Below are 21,870 nucleotides of genomic sequence, written 5' to 3'. Positions count from 1 at the left end.
ACTAGCGGCCGATGCTACACGCGGGAAATCGGAGGCTCTTCTCACAACAGTGACAGTAAGACTAAGATTTACTCTTCCTTCTGGATTACTGGAGATGCGCGCTTATCATGTGTAACTCAGAGACACGGTCAAGGATATACCTGGTTTTGGAAACTACCAAGAGACATTGTATTCACATATTTAAGTGTTAAACATCGCTTGTTCTCTGAAACCGGCCTCACTGCTTTGGAGCGCTTGATTCGTCGTGCATCTGATCCGAAAAGGGCGGTGTCACGTGTTTTTTTCCTATGTGATACGAACACGCTCTGGTGTGGGTCAGTAAAACAAGCACCACCAACTTGATTCATCTTGGCGCTGCTATTGTTAGTAAATAATGGTTTAAGTTTCACTCATTGTTGCATCACGGGAATGTTTCTAGTCGTGTTTTTGCGGTTCAAACCTACCTTAGTCGTCTCAGTGACCGTCAAAGGTACAACTGCTAAGTTAGCTTGGGAGCTAACTTCGAGTGAAAGTGCACGAGCCAGCTGCGGACAGCTCAGTGTGGTTGAGAGACATCGATGAGCTTTTTGCACCAATCGTCTTCATTTTCGGCTCATATTCTTCATGCGATTGATATGTGTTGTTGCTGGGAATGGATAACAGAGTCTGCAGTTGATTTGTGCGAGTCACTCATTGTTGTGTCTGGTTTCCTCTGCCTCTCAAGCATCGGCCTGTCGAAGAGATGGGAGACACACTCGAGTTCAATGAGATCTATCAGGAGGTCAAAGGCTCGTGGGTGAGTTTCGTCTCTTTGGACCCATCTTGTGGGAAAGTTTCAAATCAAAATCACATTCATTCGTTTCAAATTGTCTAAAAGGGAGAATTACATTTGGGATTTTAGTAAGTTAGTTAGTTCACTTAGTTGTTGATTCTGAGCTGCAGAAATTGCTACCTAAATGCAAGAGAAAGCGATTTGACATTGTTTTACAGATTTCAAGAAAGCTACAACTCTTTATTTAAAGCATATTTCTTCCCCAAACAATGAAATGAAGTCATAATCTCAACCTTTCTTAGGAGCTGCAAAGGCAAGCTAAGTCTTAAAGGGTACCAATTTTCTGCTTCATCAATAAAGTCTCACTTCACATTAAAAATACTTTCACATCACAATCAAAATAAACATCAAAATAAAATGTTGAATGTTTTGAATGCAATTAAAAAACGAATTTAAGTTTGCAAAATGGTTGCCTCACTTTGTTTACATTGAATGACCGCTTATCTCCTCAGATACATTGTAATTACATTTGACATTTATGTGACCTACATTTGCTGCCATTGTTTTGCATTGCTTTTGATACGTTACATTTAGTCTAAGTCCTCATTTAGTCTTACAGTTGAGAGAGATTGAAAATAGAAAAGCTATGATCACATTTTCTGGCCTGTCTGTCGTTTTTTATTTAATTAACTAATTAATTAGTTCAATGACTGACTCCTTCAATATTTGAAACTTGTTTTTATTGAAAAATAATATCTGTAAATTTATCTGACATCACAAGATGCTCTCGTCTGTGTTGGAGGAAGATGTCGAAAATTCATTGAACTTGCTTTTGTCTTTCCAGTTTTCATCCACAGTAACTATCTTTTTGATCAGAGTCAGGGTTCTTCCCAGCACCATAGGAGCATGGGGGGATTAAAATCCCTGCGTTTTCAACTGTTTTTTGTCAACCTGAAGTGTGACTCGCAAAGCTTTCCCCCTGTGTAATTTCTTCATTAAAGTGTCTGTTATTCATTTTCTCCTGTTATTGTTTCCACAGAATGACGGGAGGCTGCGTTTTAGCAAGCAGAATGTTGTTTACAAGAGCAGTAAGACGGGAAAGGTGGACAGCATCCCAGCTGGGGAACTCAACTTGGCTCAGTGGAGACGAGTGTGTTTAGGTCATGGAATCAAACTGGGCACCAGCTCTGGACACATATATAAATATGATGGCTTCAGGGACACGGTGAGTCTTTTTATCTTGGTCCAAACAAATGGCAGCATTTTCCCATTGATATTCTTCCTGCTGGTTCCCCAAACATTCTCGTTGGAGGCAAATAATTGTTGCCTTACTGGGTAGAGAACAAGGCGAGGCAGCCGTGTTTATGACGGTGGATGTAACACAAGCAAGGGGACCGCTTATAAACGACTTCCATCCTGTGTCTGACATTTCCATTGAAAAATGCTGCCATCTTGCGAAAAAGGCCACATTTAAGCGGGTACGTTATTAAAAGTGTGTGAAAGAGCCGCCTCTCCGTCCCAAAGCTCCTAATGGGATTAATGAGGGAAACCAGCGCAAGCATGTGTGTGACATAAACAGTGTAATCATTGGCTCATGTAAGTCAGTGTTTATATCAGTCCACTGAAGCAATTTGGCTCAGGAGAAGGACAAGGGAAGTTTGTTTTTATCTCCTTCCCCCTCCACCCCTGAATGTGTGGAGAATGTCAGCACGCAAGTAACTGAGCGGGATCGAGGAGCTGGTACAAGCAGAGTCTCCTGGGGTTAATCAGCCCGTTATTTCCCTGTGCTGTTTGTAGCGATGAATCCCTTTGCCCAGGAGCTCAGAGCTCTGAGGTCATTGTTTATTATCCTGCAGCTAGTATTAGTAATTGGACCTGCGCAGACACTGTGAAGCATCTGCTTCTGACCTGTTGAAAGAAGCTGATCTGTGTGCGAGGATCACGGGTGCTTTTGTTTTTGGTTTACCAAGGTGCTGATACGGTCATAATTAAACAACATTCGTTCACAGATTTAATTTATGCTCAGGCAGCTGTATGGTTTCACTGGTTGACAGCAAAATAATCACTTAGGTTTTGAGAAATTCATCTACATTTTTGACTCAAGAGCATGTTTATATCTGTATTTGACCTTGTCTTGCTCTGTGTTATGCAGCTCACATACCTGACTTTGTAAGTTCTTTCTGTCCAATGAATATGAAAATATGAATATGAAAACTCACTACAAGAATTAAGCTTTTGTTGCTCCATTCACATTTGTTTATACATTTATAAATGATTCAAATGTTTTTTTTAGTCTCAATTAGGGATGGGCCGAACTATAATAGTTAACTAAGTGTGGAGATGAGAAATTCAATGTTTCACGTCTCTGGTAGAACCTGGTCATGTCTGACAGACTGCTCTACCAGCTTTATTTTGGGGTTAAATTGAGCTGTCTTTCTGCTGTATCTCATGTCTCTTAACAGTTGACTTTAACGATGGACCAGTCTGGACCCTTTTCTTATAGTAGATGCTATTGAAGAAATATTAGAAATAATGTGAATAAATGAGCATTTAGTCATATTCTATTCTCATAATCGTCAACTGTCAGTCTTTGTCTTGTGTGATGAAAAAACTTTTCACAATTCTCTATGGTTGTTTTTCTTTGCCCTTTTGAAGATTTCACCCTAACTGGTCCCTAACTGATGCCGGGTCGTAGCATTAGTGCTGCCTGTGAGAGTGTGTCTGCGATTAAGCGACACCGCCGCCAGTAGAAGCCAGAAATGAGAGAGATTGTAATGTCTGCTTCATAAATGGGACGTCTCTTCTTTGCTGCCAATTCATCAGGTCTGGTGGAGCATACCAGCTGTGCTGTTGTCGTCCATAGCAGGAAGGTTTTTGGAAAGTCAGGGTTGATTAATACACAAGAAGGAAGGCAGACAAGTGCTGCAATGCTACAATGCTACTCAGGGTGGGTCTGCTGAACCCTGACCACCTACGACCCGCTTGTTGGTTCACTGCGATTCCTTTCTGGGATCACTTGTGATAGACTGTACAGACCCCACAGGCTTGGGCAGGTGACGTCATAGCAAACGGCATTTGAACAAAGATAATACCTCTGAACAGTCATCAATCCAACTCATGAACTGGCTGACACTAGTGACAAAGAAAATGTTTTTTGTCGAAAGGTGGGTTGATTCTGATCCATCATTAGGCATGGCAACTTAACTATTCCTATGATTTTAAAATAACTTTTTTTTTCACATCCCCAGTGATAATGGTTTTCACCTGATATCTTCTGGTCCCAGACTTACAAATACGAGTCTGAATGAGTGTTGTCATTTTGAAACTTCACCGTGAAGCACATGTGTGGCCTTACCACCCAACGCTGACTGCAACCTCCAAAATCCTCTGCAGCTGCTCACATTGTGGAGTATTCAGACCATTAAGCTAAACTTGGTTTAAAGGTGCAAAACAGGGTAGAAATATTCAGTCATTAAAGCCGTGTCGGTTTGAGGCCGAGTGTGTGCACGACAGTATTCACGCGTGCTTGTGTGTGATCATTAAATTAGTTAGGAAGGAGCCAATGTGCTAATGAGGATTAGAGAAACGCTCGACATCAGACCTAATGAGGACACACACGTTCACACTTCCCCACAAACAAGCTGTGTAAACTTGGACGCACATGTTCTCCTTTAAACAATGCCTTAATCCAGACTATCAGACTGATGAACTCGGCTGCTTTGACACACACACGCTCGCTCACTCACTCCCTATCCGGGTCTGTAATTTGCTGCAACAACCATATGGACAGGCAGCTATCCAGGTGCGTAAGTTATTTTTCCCACAGAGTCTCATTCTCTTCTTCTCTGCGCCCTGCAATCACTTCCACATGTGTGTGAACTTGGACAGTCGGTGTGTGTGTGTTCAGGAAGGATAAATAAACAGGCTGATTGTCAGCAGCGTTGTGAGGAGGACAAAAAAAAGCTTGGATGGATTACATCCACCTCCCCCGGTCCCTGGAGGCCCCGACATCAGTCACTGTTCCAAATGGATTCTGATTAATTTGCTTCCTTCAGGTGGTTGAGATGTTTTTCAAACTGACCCCCCACCGGGAACTGTCACTCTTGGTAACCAGAGGCCTCACTTCAATGGTTTTCTTGTTTTTTAGGACTTTGAAAAGATCGCTGAGTTTTTCAAGTCAAACTACAAGGTGGAGCTGATGGAGAAGGACATGTGTGTGAAGGGTTGGAACTGGGGAACAGCCAAGTTCTCAGGTGAACACATTCCAAAAACGTGTTACTGACTAACATGCTCTACTAGCAAACGGTGTATTGAAAGCTATAACTGGAACTGAACATCAGCTCATAAAACACTTCTCTTTTCTCACATCAGGCCCGCTGTTATCTTTTGACGTGAACGACAACTCTGCGTTCGAGATCCCACTTTCTAACGTGTCCCAGTGCGCCACTGGGAAGAATGAAGTCACTTTGGAGTTTCACCAGAACGATGATGCAGAGGTCTCGTTGATGGAGGTCCGGTTCTACGTCCCCCCCAGCCAGACTGACGAACGACAGGACCCCGTAGAAGTGAGATGAGGCCACATGCTTCCTTTGTGTTGCGACGCATTTGTCTGATGACTCCTTCTGCTTTCAGGCCTTTGCTCAGAACGTGCTCTCGAAGGCGGACGTGATCCAGGCGACTGGAGATGCCGTCTGTATCTTCAAAGAGCTTCAGTGTCTCACACCCAGAGGAAGGTAGAGAATCACCCACACTTGTCAGTCTCTGTGTGGACATGAACTCCGAATACTTGAATGTCATTCTTTATCTGCAGATATGATATTCGCATCTATCCGACCTTCCTTCACCTCCACGGTAAAACATTTGATTACAAGATCCCTTACACCACCGTCCTGCGTCTCTTCCTGCTGCCACACAAGGACCAGAGGCAGATGTTCTTTGTGGTACGTTTGTCAGCTCATTGCCCCTGTTCCATAAAGGATAATACATCTGAAGAGTCATTTATTGATGACCCAGTAAACGAACCCTTGTCACTGGCATGTTTCCATCTCTAGATCAGTCTGGATCCACCCATCAAGCAAGGTCAGACCCGCTATCACTTCCTTATCCTGCTGTTTTCCAAAGAGGAGGACATCAGTCTCACCCTCAACATGAACGAGTGAGTTTGTGAGATGCTGTGATGTGAATGTGAAGTGCACTGGAGATCAAAATCAGAGAACGACCTACAACTTCTTAAATGTCAAACGTCACTGCAACAGTGACCTTGTCATACTCATACGTGAATCTGGTGCCTGATGCTGGTTAACTGAATTACCTGATGTTGACACACTTATTTGCAGAAAGAATCAAGTGCCTCAACTGACTGAGTGGTCCACAGCTCTCTTTCGTAAAGACTTTATTTGTGTCCAAAGGGAAACATTTTTGCGAACACACTGACCTCAAACTGTTCTTCAAAGTCAGTCAACGGTGGAGGAGGCATCATGGCTCAGGCGATGTTTTCTGCTGGGGAAGTTGAGCCTGTTGTGCACCTACATGGCAGAGGGGATGCCATTGTGTATCGAAGCCATCAATATAACATGTGGTTCCGCTCTCAAGCTCATCACAAAATGGATCGGCAATCTTCATGCAGGACAATGCTGAGCAAGATGGTAGATTCTTGAAAGTAAAAACAAACTGACCAGCCCAGAGTTTGTTTAAAAAAAGAAACCGTCCTTGTCACAAGGTGCGGCCCCAACCGAAAATGATCAAGTCTATCAAGAGAAGATAACATTATTTTGGGGGAAAGGTGTTCTTAAAATCTGTGATTTTTGATCTCCAGTTGATGTTGTGCTACTTCCACCAGGAGGCGGCAGAGAACGTGAAAACTTGAACATGCGTCTAAATTTCGGTTTCAGGGAAGATGTCGAGCGTCGTTTTGAAGGAAAACTAAAAAAGAACATGACGGGCTCTCTCTATGAGATGGTCAGCCGGGTGATGAAGGCTCTGGTCAACAGGAAGATCACTGTGCCTGGGAACTTCCAGGGGTACGACTGCAAATATACAGTGAAGTAAACTCTAGTTCATCTTGTGATTCCACTCTAACACACTCTCTTGGTTGTGTCACTCAGACATTCAGGTGCTCAGTGCATCACATGCTCCTACAAAGCATCCTCAGGGCTCCTCTACCCACTGGAGAGGGGCTTCATCTACGTCCACAAGCCCCCTGTGCACCTTCGTTTCGAGGAGATCTCCTATGTGAACTTTGCCCGTGGAAACACCACCACACGCTCCTTTGACTTTGAGATCGAGACCAAGCAGGGGAACCAGTACACCTTCAGCAGCATCGAGAGGTGAGGGTTGCTACCAGCAGAGGGCGATATTTGGGGAGTTCAGTGAGGTATAGTCTGACAAATAATTGTCAGTTAAAACACAGTTAAAGGTGGTATAGCTGCACCTCCTGGAACGATCTTGTTAGGTTAAAGTACCAGATACAGGAGGAGGAGGTCATAATTGTGGTCATGAACAATACACAACAATTTCCCTAAGCAGATTAGGTCACAATGGACAAAGAAACAGCCTTTAGAGTTGGCTTTTAACTGCACCAGCATTGTGTCATCCTGTATTATACGTAGCATCTTAGCCAAAAACATGATCATTCAGTGTGACCTTTTAAAGTCCTTCTGTTTCTTAGAATCCAGTAGAGACTTAAAAGCACATGTACTTGAAGATGAAAGGCAGATTTGAGTCCATGCAACTTGCCAACCCTTAAATAGGGTCATAGCTGTGAGCGAATTAGTAAGAGCCTCACAGGAGGACGAGCAACATGAAGCGCAGAAGCCCAAGACGATGCGGGTATTTGTGAATTTTACTGTTACACGCTGTGCTATTTGCTAACACAGGAGAGAGTTTGTTATGTAGGTCATGTTCTTTAACGCTGCTGTAGAATGTTTCAGGGATTTCTAGAGGAAAATGTGACTGTGTTGAGGATTACAAAACAAAATGATGGTTTTACATAAGTAGTGATGTAAAAAAGGAAGCAAGGAAGAGATGAAAATGCTGCTGTAGAGATTGGGCTTTGTTCTAAATCCACTGTCATTCAGAAAGGTCTTTCAATCAAAGCCTCTGGGATTTATCAGCCATGACCTCATGCCAGTTACCTTGCTGGAATTCAAGTATTCTTCAGTAATGTGGGGATTCAACTTGGCCTCCATCAACACAATACGAAAATCAAAGTGGTTTTAAGAAAGCACACAGAACATTTACATGAGAGTTTCTTCTTCTCCTGGACCATCAAATATTTGACAGAAAATTCCATCTTTATTAAACTGTGCCTGTGAACAAAACAGAGGGTAGTGGTAATTCTCCTTTTCCATAGTTGTGTTGCTCTGGGGTGCGCTGGATGAATGGTTTGCTATCACAAGTTTTACTTTTGCAAACCCAGTGTTTCTGCCGTTGAATCGGTCAAATGTGTTACATGTGCCTGTATAGTGTGTGGCATTTGAACAAACCGACATGGCAAGATGGTCGTGTGTAGTTAGCATTTTATTAAGTATTTGTGTACTTGGCGATCATGTCCTGTCACTGGCGACCCAACGTGCGCGCACGGAACACGGTGAGGCAGTGACGCAGATCAGTCTTCCATCTTGTTTCGGCTTCATCTTGCCTTTGCTCAGGGAGGGGTCAGGATGCAAGGAATTTTGTTCCTCTTTTGCTCTGCTCACGGGTCATCATGTCAGAAAATTCCCAAAGAAAAGTCAAACAACCAGGACTAAATGAGGATTACACACACACACACCTTATCAGCCATGTCCATTTAGAGGCTTATTGAGAGTGAATATAGGGCGGTGACCCAGTCTATGCTGTAGGAGAAAGCTACTAAAGGTCTGCACTCCTGTCTTCATCACCAGAACTGCCACAAATGTGTGTCTAAATAAACATCCTTCAGAACTGAATACAGACTGGTGAATGAGCAGGACATAAGGAGTCGAACAATATCGACTTTATTTTCCCTCTATTGCTTTTGTTGTTGAACCTCTGCTCTCTTCTGCAGGGAGGAGTATGACAAGCTGTTCGACTTTGTCAATGCCAAGAAGCTCAACATCAAGAACCGAGGCTTCAAAGAGGTAGCCATGCTCTGTAACCTCTCATCACGCCATACTGCAAATGTTTCTCCCCTCATCCATGTGCATTTGTTGACGTGTGTCACCCCTCTCCTGTGTGTTTGTCCATGTACATGTAGAAGAAGGTGGGTATCGAACATGGGCGTCGTGTTTGGAACACAACGTGATCGGTGTGAAATCAGTTGTGCTTGCATGGGGTTTCGGCTGTGTCTGTCCGGAACTGAGTCTGAAAAGCAACATCCATACTAGAACGACCTGAACCTGAACTCTGAACTGAACTCACTGAGGTCATGTCATCGCCACCGAGTGCGCCACACTTTAAAGTAGTTTGTCAGCTTGTCAAGAAAGGCAACATGAGTAAAGCAGAAGCTCCTCCAGAGGATCTCTGATAACCTTCTGCAGTGATGGTAGATGGTCTTGTCATGACTCAGATGAGCAGTTTTCCATATTTAAATATTGGAATCAAACAGATTTTCAATCAGCCAGTTGTAGTGTGGATGTTTCTCTTGATAACTGGAAGCTTTGCTGCCCATGACCTGCCTGACCTGGGGAATCTGGAATAATCAATGACTAAACGTGATTTACGCGTGTGTGTGTGTGGGACCCTGATAACTCTCAATGTGTGTGTTGGTGTTCTCATGCCTTGTACTGACTCTTTCTTGAAGCACGAGGCAGCTGCCATGACATGGTCTGCCATGATTTCATTACCCATAATGCTCTCTGTCTAAATCCACTGACGTCTTTACTGAGGTCTAGTCTCTGTTCAGATGGTAGAAATCATCTGTTGCCACGGGGACAGGGTCAAACCAGCAGGTCAATGGAAACTAATGGGCTCTTCTGTTTCCTGCCGTAGACAGGAAGTCTCCAAGTTTTTCGCCGTCTCTGTTCTGTGTCAGCAGATTTGTCTTCCACGTTTTAATAGCTCTGGCTTTCGGTCAACAGGTCGGCATTTATTGGCGAATCAGCTCAAAATTGTATTTGAAACTCGTCTCCAAAGACGATGAGATAGTGGGAGGACGTGGAATCGGGCTCAGGTGCGGGCATGTGATCCATGGCTGCGCTGTTGACTTGTTCTCAGGGCATGAAGGGTAAAAATGACGAGTACAGCGACTCTGACGAGGATCAGCACGACGCCTACCTGGAGCGGATGAAGGCGGAGGGCAAGATTCGGGAAGAGGGTGATGGCAGCGACGACTCCGACAGCGGAAGTGGTGAGTGCGTGAGTGAACGACAGGTGTGTTGTGGAACCCGATCCGAGTGTACCTTTTGTTTCTTTGCTAAAATTTCTCCTCTACTAGTTTATGGTTTATTATAAATAATTATGCCTTTCATCATCTGTTTTTTTGAATTGCACTTATGCCCTGACTGGTCATCTACATACCCACATTCTTAGTATAAACAAACCATATCTTCAAACCATATAAACAACATCCTACTGTTTTTGCTGAACAATTCTGAGCTCACATTGATTGTTTTTGATTGTTGTTTCTCCTCCTCAGACGAGTCTTTCAATCCTGGGGAGGAAGAGGACGACGTTGCTGAAGAGTATGTTTCTGTTTTCTTCACCTTTTTTTATGATATTTCAGCTTTATTTTATTATCTGTGTCGCCACCCCTCAGGTACGACAGCAACGCTTCGGCAAGCGACAGCAGCGAGGACGACGAAGAGGGAAGTGAAGACGATAGCCCCAAGAAGAAGGTGAAGGAAAAGGAGAAGGAGAGGAAAAAGCCTAAAGTGGTGAAGGAGAAAAAGGAGAGGAAGCCACGCAAAGAGGTGAGAAGAGTGATCCGTGCCAGGTGTCTGAATGGGGAATCGTTTGTGTGTTGGAATCCATTTTTGATGGGTGGAACTCTGTGACAGAAGAAGCAGAAGAAGGATGCCGGCGGCCCCAAGAGGCCCATGAGCGCCTACATGCTGTGGCTCAACAACAGCCGTGAGCGCATCAAGTCCGAGAACCCCGGAATCTCCGTCACCGAGATCTCCAAGAAGGCCGGAGAGATGTGGAGGCAGATCAGCAAAGAGGACAAGGAGGTCAGTCCTAGTTGTACTTCTTAGAAGCCAGTACGCGTTTCAGATGGGTGGTCATAATGTTGCTGAGTGGAGTCGTGGAAATGAAAGGAGCTGTGTGGCCTGTTCTCACGTCTCCTCTTGCCTGGGTCCTGCAGGAGTGGGAGTCCAAGGCAGCTGAGGCCAAGAGAGAGTACGATCAGGCGAAGAAGGAGTACCAGGAGAGCGGAGCAGGAACTTCTTCACTTTCCAAGAAGTGAGTTTCAGTGCACTCAAGTGTTTCTCCTAACAACGGCAGCTTGATGGAGACTGTGGTCGCGAGACATCGATCATCCAGATCAAGTTCCTCCTCTCATTCACCATCATCAAAACAGGAAAAGGCGAACCCTTGTCTTTTATTTTCCTGACCTTGACCATAACTTTGGATGACTCAGGAGTTTCTGTCTTTTTAGGGAAAGTAAGAAGTCTGGTAAAAAGGAGGAGAGGAAGAGGAAGTCTGCTGGAGGGGACAAGGAGAAGGACCGCGGAGGCAACGATAGCTTCAAGAGCAAGGAGTTCATTGAGACCAGCGAAAGTTCCTCAGACTCGGACCACAAGGCCAAGTCCAAGAAGAAGAGGAGGAAGGAGGTGAGGCCTTTCTGGAAATTAACGTCATGTTGTTAGGACTGTTCTTTACTCTTAAACTCATGTCACAACAGTGAGTGGTTATGAAAGCATGTCCCGCTTCCTGGCGGACTTCTCACCGTACATTCACACCTCAAACACAGCCTCCATTGACCAACACAAGTTTGAAGTTTTTCTTTTTTATTTCGTTTGCCAGGAATCTGAGGAAGAGGAGGAGGAAGCTGCGTCCACACCTGCCAGCTCCGAGGATGAAGACTCTGACTAAACACACTCCTTCCTTCTTCACACAAGGATCAAACTCCTTCAGTTTCTGTTTTTCAGACGGACAGACGTCTTTGTTTCTGCACAGAACCAGAGAAATGTTTGGAGACACTGCAAAACCCTGATGATATGACTTTTCTTTTTTAGTCCACATGTTCGGTTTGTACATGAACTGCGCCACTCAGATGATTTGGAGGACTGATGTGGGGAAATTGTGATTCCAGCTCTCTCTTTTCTGCCCAAAATAAATAAAACATTTTTTAATAAAACCTGTTGCGTCCGCTGTGTGACGGTGTTGGATTGAAACTCGGGCTGCAATGTATATTAGTCACTGACGGGTTCATTAGCCGACCAGTCGTGTCGTTCTCTGCACTGTAGAAGGGGCCACTGCGACCTCAAAGGACACTTGCAGTACAATCACACCACATTTTTAGCCATCAAAATTGATATATAATACACAAAATTGATATATAATACACAAGTCTTTACATATGTTCTTTTTATTGTAGTGGTGGGACTTAAATGTGTTAATTCCAACATTATTAGGATTAATTCCAACAAAAAAAAAATGTAACAGCTCTCCAGACAACAGGGAACCTTTGTAAGTGCTGGAATTTCTGGTCCACTGATCACACTGATGCACAATACACGTGGCAGTTAGGATGATGACAACAAATGTGGAAGGATGTTTTTCCGCCACACAGTGGCCAGAGTTTCCACTACTCTGAATGGACTTGAAATTCTTATACAAAAATTTTCAAGACATTAAAAGCGCCTTAGTTGAAATAAGGTGATATAAAACTTGAATATGGCCACAATTGTGCTGTTGTCAAACTGATGCAAAATAAACAATAGTTACTTTAATTGTATGTATGTGTCCATCATTTGATTCAGTAATATACCAAATTCATTCAAATTGAAAAAATGTGGCTCCTTGTGGCAAATATTCTTATGCCATTAAACTTTGATTAATTGAGATTGATTCATCACAAATTGTCTAATTAACTAGATTTTTTTTAAATCGAATCCCACCCCGAATTAATTTATTTAAATTCTGCTGTATTCTGTAACACCACAACCAGCCATGTTGCCGTGTTCCTCCACCCGTACATGTCCTATGATGATAAGTCGACCCATCATCATGGCACTCTGTGACTAGTCAACTTCCAAAACAATCATTAGTTGTAGTCCCAATTGAACGCTGCGAAAATGTTCCATTCCCTTGTGTCTGAGCCAAATGATCGTTCTAGCTAGTGATGGGTTTAATGAGGCTTCATGAAACAGTGTCATTTTCTGAGGCCACTAGATGGCACTGTCTGCTGAATAATCTTTGCCTTACAGCAAGTATTTCAGTGGAACCTCACATCATACTCAAACCAACATCACCACCTACTGGGCTCATAAGATTAGGACTCTGTCTCATGAAACCCCGCCAACACTAGTTTCAGCTGGCTTCATATTTCCTCCACAGTCCAGCGTGAGCAGTCTTGTGTGTGATGGTGTTAAAACAGCGTGCAGTCGGTTGAGATGTTCTTCAAATAGTCAGCTGTTAAATGAGGCTCTTGTCTCAGCAGCGTTTGTTTTCTGTTCCGCGCGATTAAACGACCTCAGGATTCATCGATGTGGTGTTGCTCCTCAGGTCCTTTTAACCAAGCAGGTGGTTTTGGAGTGTTTTATCAGAGGAAGTTAGATGGCGACGCTGGTGAACAGCAGAGTGACTGGTTTCAAATGAAAGTCTGAGGCCCTGATACCTGGTGGTTTGTAAAAGGATGAGTCGAGAGTGTTGGTTTTTAAGAGCCTATCACTCAGATGTGTGGTTTGTTTTGCTTCCTGGGTCTGGATGATAAGGTCCTTTGTCCTGAGAATGAACCCGTCCCATCCACCTCTCCCCTTGCAGTGATTCAGGTCTGATGGTTAGGGGTGCAGCTCCCAAATCTTTCCCCAGTTCTTCCTGAAGCAAGACCTGAGGAGCTGGGTACAAGATGCTCGATGATGATGGATTGGTATTTTTTGGGAGGGGTCAAATAAAATATATATTTTTTTAAACTTTAAATGGATTAGCTGTGCTATCATTTGTTGGATCACTGTATATTCTGGTCCAGTCTGGTGGTGGAGTCAGGACAGCAGACTGTCTTTTTTTTTATTCTCCTCCTTTTTTTGTGGTTGTGGTTTTGCTTAAATGACCAGAGGATGTTTGTGTGGACCCAGTGGTGTGTTTCCACAGATCACCTCCTGAACATTTCCTCCCTTACAAGATCTTGTTGGTGTCCAATATCAGGGATTCATTTCACTGCCCGGTCTCCCTGGGCTCCAAGAGGAATATGTACAGTACGTGTGTCTCTGTGATGATGGACAGCTCAATGTCTATCAGGTAAAGTGACCACAAACATAATGGACCCACTTAAGAAATTACAGTGTGGTTGAGGCGCGCACACACACACACACACACACTGTCACTGCATCATGTGACGTGAGAGGCACTAACGCCGCTCTCTTGAGAGGATCAGTCAGAAGTGGTCGGATCGGGTGTCTGATGATAACACGACGGTCTGTAAAGTGTTTTAGTGCGTGAAGAGCAGAATCACGTCTGATGTTCTTCACTCATGCAGAGATATGAAAAGTCACTCTGCTTCTTAATAGAAGAGTTTCCTCTGTTCTTCATGAACTGTTTTTAAGATCTCACAGTCCGTCTACCGCTAACAACGTCAATGATACGCTTCTTGACATCCTGCTTCTGGGCACCTCTCGACGTGTCCAACTGAGAGGAGTCATGGGGCAGACCCAGGACTCGCTGGGTTCTCATTCGCATTCCTCCTGAGAAGCTGGAGGTTTCTGAGCAGAGGGAAGCCTGGGCCTCTTTATTGTGACTGCTGCCCCCACGACCCTACTTCAGATGGGTAGGGCTTCTGAGGCTTCATGAAACAATGCTCACTATATGGCGCTCTCAGCAGTAAAATCCTTTGTTTCAAACAAGTAATTCAGTGAAACCTCACAACATTTTTTAGACTGAGAGCACCACCTACTGTGCACTGAAAATGAGGACACTCTTTCATGAAACTTCATCACTGCTTCAAGATTCATTTTGAAACTAAATACGTAAGACTTTTAGAAGATAAAATTTACGACTTAAAAAGATATTCAATATTTCCATTTTGAGCTTGTCTGGTCCAGATGGGTGCTGGATCGGCCCAAATGTAGAGGTTGAACTGGTTATTGATCGAGGCCTTGTGTTGGAGCGCAGGGATGGGATGGTGGGAGGAAAGAGGGACTGGGGTTTGTGGTGGACTTGTAAGGGAGGGACAGAAGAGGCACTCACACTCTCTTCTGCTCTATTTGAGAGAAAGGAAGGGGAGGACCACTCTGAGAACCAGCAGGAGACACAGAGATGGTCAGACCGCCTGCTTGAGGATCAGTGAGAAGACAGAGGTTCCTCCACAAGCTGAAGATCCTCCTTGAAGAGATCAGAGCCTTCAGCTTCGACCCGTCTCTCGGAGAGTGGATCTGCAGCCATGCCCTCGGCGGTGGGGGTCTGGGTCGCCGACTTCTTCACCTACGAGACCACCAAGTCTGTGGTGGTCAAGAGCTGGTCGGTGGGCATCATCAACAGGATTGTTCAGGGGTTCATCATCGCTTATTTTGTGGGGTTAGTACTTCTTCTTTTGCTTGCGCGTATGTCAAATGCAACGCGTTCTTTGTTTCTCTGACAGAATATCGACGTGAAATTCAAAAGGATCTGGAGATGCACAGTTGAAAGCAGCAACTCTTTTTTTTAACAAATATTTCAAGAAGTGTGGAACAATATATGATTCATTACAAAAATGTTTTTATGTCACAAAAATAAGCTGCAAAAAAATCTTTCCTCCAATTTCCTGTTTAATTATTTCATCGTTTATATTTATGCTTTATCCAAAATCTAGAAAGAGTTTTACTACATCAATTTTTCTTTTAATTGCTCATAGATTTATATATTTTGTTGCATGAAATGTTGCTAATGATTTCGTTTAAATGGTTTTTAAATGAAAATGTACAAGAATATACGGACGTCAAGTATGTGAATGTGAAATATGAAAAAAAAAACCTGATTCCTCAGCTGTATTAATGATATTATATAATAATATAATTATATATTATATAATAATATTTTTTATTGCAATTAACAAATAATAAATACAAAATATTTTCTGCATAACTACAGAGAACAGTCAGTCAAGCATTGACCTTGTTTTATATCTGTGCACTCCAGTTTCCTTCCACAGTCCAGATGCAACAGACAGTTTTGAATGGCTCCAATTTCTAAAATCTAAAATACCAACTTGATTTGCTGTGCCAAAACAACAAGACTTCCTTTGCTAGTAAGACAAGTGAAACGGATAGAAACACCGACTTGACTAAATGTTCTTTTGCTCCGTTATAAAAAGATCTTGGCTTGTCAGGACACAAGGGTTTGGGTTGAATCTGCTCTCACTGACCCTCTCGCACCCCCGTGCAGCTGGGTCTTCATCCATGAGAAAGCCTATCAGACCACGGACACAGGAATCGAGTCTTCCGTCATGACCAAAGTCAAAGGTTTTGGCTTCCATAACGGGCGAATCATGGATGTGGCCGACTACGTCCTTCCTCCCCAGGTGCGTCAGACACGTAACTTTCTCATGTACTGAGACAAGCTCAACCTGCAGCCCAAGCCTTCGTCTTACAGCCCTATAATGTGTGTGCCTCAGGGAGCCGGAGTGTTCTGCATCATGACCAGACTCATCATCACGGAGAACCAGTTCCGAGGCAGATGTCAGGAGGTGATGCCCTTGATCTTCATTCTGCCTTGTCTAAATGATGACCTGGAGTCCCGACCTGATGTTTGTTCCTTAGTCTCAGGGCAGGTACGAGTGTCACACGGATGCAAACTGCACCAAACATCTGGACTCCATCCTCACCAACGGTGAGTAAGCCGCTTCCAAATTTCCTCGAGGTTTGTTTACGTCCCGCGTTTCTCTGCGTCCCCACAGGTAAGATCACAGGAACGTGTTTAAGGTACGGTGAGGAGCTGGGTAAATGTGAGATCGAGGGTTGGTGTCCTGCCGAAGACGACTCGGTGACGCTGTGAGTTTACATTCAAGCGATGTTTCTGAGTATCACATCCGTCACTCCTGCGCCATGTTGTCCACAGCACGCCGATGATCGACGTCCTGAACTTCACCATCTTCATCAAAAACAGCATTCGCTTCCCTCTATTTGATGTCACAAGGTTACACGCGCAAACCTGCGTCCTTACATGAGTTGGTGTCAGAGGAATGACATTCAGCTTTTCTCCACAGGGGGAACTTCCCCTCCACCATGACGTCGAACGAAATCAAGAGATGCCTCTACCATCCTGAGAAAAATCCTTACTGCCCCATCTTCTCCATCAGAGACATCTTCACTTATACGAAGCAGAATGTAACCACCCTCGCAGAAAAGGTTCAAATCTTATTTTTTATTTTCAGATGGACCGCTGAGCTTGTCGAGACACACATCTGTTATTATAGCAGTGTGTCTCGACATTATTATTATAATTATTAATAATAATAATATATTTGTAAAATCCAGAAAAGAAGCATCAATTTGTTTTTTTGTTTTTGAAATAAAGCATGTTTTATGTTTATTTCTTTAAAAGCATATAACAAAAAAATGATTCAAATGCAAAATATTATTTGACAGTGCAACATTTTGGACCGTTGTCCCATGACTTTGTTTTCACATATCGTATCATATTGTACTTACAAGTTGTACATGTTTAAGGGAAACAAATCTTCAACATAAGATATAATTTAATTTTTTTTATCTTACTTTTTTTTTTTGTTATTATTCAATGCCTAATGTAATTACCTAATGTAATTGTCCCGTAAAAGTAGCATTAAAATTCCTTTAAATGCTTTCAAATCTCAATAAATGGTACGAAATAGGACTTATATTTGAAATGTTAATGACAGTTGTGCTTAAATATTTCAGTAGAAATTGTCATAAAAAAACAAAACTTCCGGACATGGTCAGTCTTTAAGTCACACAGCGACATCAGTAATATGGGAAGAGAGAGGAATGTGGTCCCCATGTCCATCAACACCTCGAGTGTCATCAGAGGATCACATGGTTTCCCAGCGAATAAAGTGAATTCATGGCACGTTTTTAATAGTACTATTGGAATGCACAACACATTCTGTAGCATTCTTTCATGTGTGTACTGTGTGTGACTTATTCCTCCTCCCAGGGAGGAGAAATTGGAATAAACATAGAGTGGAAGTGTAACCTGGACCTGGACATTGAGCAGTGTAAACCCCGATACTCCTTCACAAGACTGGACGCTCCCTTTGCCAAAAACGCTGTCTCCAAAGGTTACAACTTCAGGTACAAGACCTCTCTGTTCAACAGCGTGTGCTCCAATCTTCCGGTGTTTCACATTTCTTTTCACGTCCAGGTTCGCCAAATATTTCAAAACAGACAACGGGACGGAGTATCGGACTCTCCACAAGGCCTTTGCGATTCGATTTGATGTGATGGTCACTGGAAACGTGAGTAGATGGAGCTTTCCAACAGAAGGAAGTTTGATACGCCTATATTGAAATGACCCGTATGCATTTAATAAATACACTGCTTCATAATGATGTTTATTCATTGCAAGCTGGTCAAAATGAGTTTGAGTCTCATAATGCACTGCAACAGTCCAAGTTCTTCAATGGGTTTATGCTTTGAGGGCAACAGTGTGTTGTTGTTCTCTAATACTGAAAAACCAAGATGGCTGTTTACATTTCAGGCAGGGAAGTTTGACATGGTGCCAACACTGATCAACCTGGTGGCTGCCTTCACCTCCATTGGACTGGTCAGTATTGTTTACCTATTCATCTGAACTGATGGGGGCGACATGGTGAACTCTCCTCTGTTGACAGGGCACGGTTCTGTGTGACCTCATCTTGCTCAACTTCCTGAAAGGAGCCGATCAGTACAAAGCCAAAAAATTCGAGGAGGTGAAATCCACGCTTTCATTTTCCATCAAAAACAGTTGTAGTTTTTAATATTTTTAAATGCTTTCACGTTAATGGTTGTTCTATTGTTTGTTTTGTAGTTCATACTAATGCATTACATAAAAAAATATTGAATTCAAAATCAATATTTCTCATATTTTTTGTTTATTGTGGCCTCATATGTATGTACTACTTTTGTTTTTCCTAATATTGCACCACAAATTCGTATAGTATGATACCAATTTTAATATTAATAGGCTTGAAAACTTACTTTTTTTGCTTTTTTTTTTACTTTTTTTACCGATATTATCTCTGTATCTGGCTCCCCCAGGTTTCGGATGCTCAGATAGCCGCGTCCCTGGCTCCGAGCCCTGAAAGTCAGCTCTCTCTCAAGCGAGACATCAAGAGCTCCTACGATTCCGGAGCCCTTTCCCTCGCAGCTTCCGACCAGGCCGTCTGACTGGAGCGCCTTCATCGTAAAAAGGGACATTCTACCTGTCAATCAATACCTAAAGCCGAATCTGATGAACTGGTTTGCTTCCTGCACGGTCACACAGGAAGTGAGACAGAGGCATCTCCAAGCTCAGTCAAATCAATATTTTCATCCTGTACAGCCGTAAAGCCCAAAGAAAACACAACAACCCAAGACTGATAAAACCACTCACTCAGTTAATTTAATAACGAAATAAGAAACTCACTATTACCTCCTAAACTGACTGTATATGAGCTCAAAGAAATAACATGGCTTTGCTCTGCTGACATAATAAAACAAAAATGAAAAACTGGTTCGGCACTTCGTGGTCCATGCATGTAGAAACACTGTCACCATGTGTACTTCTGCCAAGAGGTTTCTGATCATATGAAATGAAATGAAATAATGGTGAAACATTTCCAAGCTCTGACCCTGCAGAGGCAGGCAGGTGTCAAACCCAAGGCCCCGGAGCCCGATTCCGCCCAGCGAGTCATTTCAAGTGCTATAGAAACCAAATGTCATTCATTCGACAGAGTTTGGAAACTTCAGCAATTCATCTGGAGAAAAATCTTGACTCGGATTGATGGGAATCTGATGAATGATGGCAAAACGCCGCTGGATGATAGAGACATGAACTCTCATTGGTGGTGAACTGCTGAGACGCGTGATGCTAAAATTAGCCTCCAATAATGAAAAGACGAACATACTGTATTCTGTGTGATGTTAGCAGTCACTTACAGACTGGCCAATAGATGCACATCTGTTTGGCCGATAACTTTGACTGTGTTAAAGATTGTGAGTTTGAAACCGCTGCTCCAAGCGGCAACATAAAATCAACAACACTGTTGAATGGTTTACTCCAGGAATTCAATCCAAAACCATACAGAGGTTGATTCAGCATTCCTTTTGAGTGTGTGTGTGTGTGTGTGTGTGTTGGTGGTTGTTGCTGTTGACTCTCTGTGCCCTGTGATTGGCTGTTGACCTGTCCACGGTGTCCTCTGCATCTCATCCAAAGTTGACAAATATCATTTAGGAACTGGGTCAACCAAGCTAGTTTAGGTATATGGCGAGACAAAAAACATGTTCAATAAAAGTCTTTTATCTCTTGCAACTTTGGTATTTGGGAAGTTTTTTTGTGATCTATCACTCAGGCATTTCATCATTGAAATGATATCGATATCGAAAGCTCTGTCATCTGAGACTCAGAGTAGAGCCATACCACCTTCATGTGAAAAAGAAATTCAGATTAGAATCGAGAAATTTGAATCGAGCCATGACAGGATTGCCATCATGTCTGGTACAACATCGACCACACACCGGAGGAATAATGCAACATTGAAATGCGGGAGGAGGGGTGGAGTCATGTGACTGCTGTCCATTTAGTCTGGAGAAACTGAGCTCCCATGATAGAGGTTCAGGCAAGATATAATCTTCGGAAAGGAGCGTCGACACATCCCAACTCTCATCATTTATACACTGTTTAACCTGTATACATACAGCACCAGTTGAATGACCAGCATCAGACGGATGGATCTATTGTGATGAGCGCAGCTGTTTGAGTGAGTGCATGGCAGAACATGCGTGTTATGAACCTTGCTACAGAGGGAGATTGAGTGTATGTGGCTTGCGGTACACAAATGGGCCATTATTAGTCCACTCGGAGGCGGTGACGAAGAGCAGCAGGAGACTTGAGCGACTAATGGACTAAAGCGATTCCTCCATCATCGGCGCAGCTCTGGAAATCACATTATCATGGCTCTCTTCGCTATTTATTCGTCACATCCTCCGTTTTCATGGCTATATTTATAACCTTTGCCCTGTGACGGATGCCTCCCCCGCCTGCCAGCAGTCTGCAGCCGCATGACCACGGAGCGAGCGGCTTTAAGAGCCTCCTAATGGCTCTGACAGTGATCTAGAGCTGCAGAGGAAGTGACAGGAGCTGACCACAGGACGTCACCTTCTAATTTGATAACACTAATCAATATATTGCAAGGGAAATGATGGAATTTGATGCCAAGATGTGTGAAAGTACTCACCCACTCCAAATGAGTTGAAGTCCGGACACGTGCAGTCTGACTGGTTGTAACCCCATATTATTTGATGTGTCACTCAAAGGGGTCTTAGAAAGTTTAACTGCTTTCAGGGTGGGACTCGTGGAGAAGAAGTGTATCATCAGAAGGCGTCCTGTATCCATGTAGCTTTGGTGCATTAAACAGTACAAAGCAAAACAAACTCTGTTTCACACCACAGCGAGGTGATCGCAGGCCTTGTTTAATGCAGTTTATATGCGGTCGTATTGCATGTTGATTTGCATATCTGACTGAATGCTTTCCGGATTCAGTGGCAAATATAAAAGGAATTACAGTTAAATAATGACTCACCAGGTGTTTCAATTCACATTTTACTTGTTGGTGCTTGTTCTTTTTGTTGTCACTGCTTCTCGTTGATTTGTGGCCCAAGTTTAATAACGTCATCCAACGAGAAACAGGTTTTCCATCCTTATGCAAATGAACAGTTTCAGTTGCCAAAAATCGTGCCCTCCTGGGTTGAACAACTGACTAAAGGTGTTCTGAAGAGCCAGTGAAATCAGAAGTGATGTGGGAGAATGGCCAGGGTTATTTATTGTAACACGACACGAATAATTGTTTAATATTCCCAACTCCAATCCGC

At 43.3% G+C, this 21,870-nt stretch overlaps 2 protein-coding genes across 3 annotated transcripts; both read left to right on the top strand.

Moving 5' to 3' along the window:
* ssrp1a (structure specific recognition protein 1a) lies at positions 1–12,008 on the top strand. 2 transcript variants are annotated; one of them, XM_053879930.1, is made up of 18 exons: positions 1–55; positions 704–775; positions 1,791–1,976; positions 4,899–5,004; positions 5,123–5,316; positions 5,384–5,484; positions 5,562–5,691; positions 5,803–5,906; positions 6,643–6,771; positions 6,856–7,077; positions 8,778–8,850; positions 9,926–10,058; positions 10,347–10,392; positions 10,467–10,620; positions 10,711–10,878; positions 11,013–11,110; positions 11,307–11,481; positions 11,675–12,008. In XM_053879930.1, exons 2-18 carry the CDS (start codon positions 722–724, stop codon positions 11,741–11,743), a joined length of 2,142 nt encoding a protein of 713 aa, XP_053735905.1. In that variant the 5' UTR covers positions 1–55; positions 704–721; the 3' UTR covers positions 11,744–12,008. The 2 variants fall into 2 exon arrangements, with proteins under 2 accessions (XP_053735905.1, XP_053735904.1); XM_053879929.1 differs by having other exon boundaries at positions 10,708–10,878.
* A 3,240-nt stretch (positions 12,009–15,248) lies between these two features.
* p2rx3a (purinergic receptor P2X, ligand-gated ion channel, 3a) lies at positions 15,249–19,364 on the top strand. Its single transcript, XM_053880040.1, has 12 exons — positions 15,249–15,382; positions 16,229–16,364; positions 16,458–16,529; positions 16,603–16,672; positions 16,740–16,833; positions 16,901–16,978; positions 17,049–17,190; positions 17,978–18,114; positions 18,185–18,278; positions 18,521–18,586; positions 18,654–18,731; positions 19,060–19,364. The coding sequence occupies exons 1-12, from the start codon at positions 15,249–15,251 to the stop codon at positions 19,186–19,188; spliced, it is 1,230 nt and encodes a 409-aa protein (XP_053736015.1). The 3' UTR covers positions 19,189–19,364.
* The last annotated feature ends 2,506 nt before the right edge of the window (positions 19,365–21,870 follow it).

This window comes from Synchiropus splendidus, chromosome 11 (genome assembly GCF_027744825.2).
Source record: "Synchiropus splendidus isolate RoL2022-P1 chromosome 11, RoL_Sspl_1.0, whole genome shotgun sequence".
In the NCBI taxonomy this organism is placed as follows: Eukaryota; Metazoa; Chordata; class Actinopteri; order Syngnathiformes; family Callionymidae; genus Synchiropus; species Synchiropus splendidus.
This window is presented reverse-complemented; position numbering and strand designations above follow the sequence as displayed.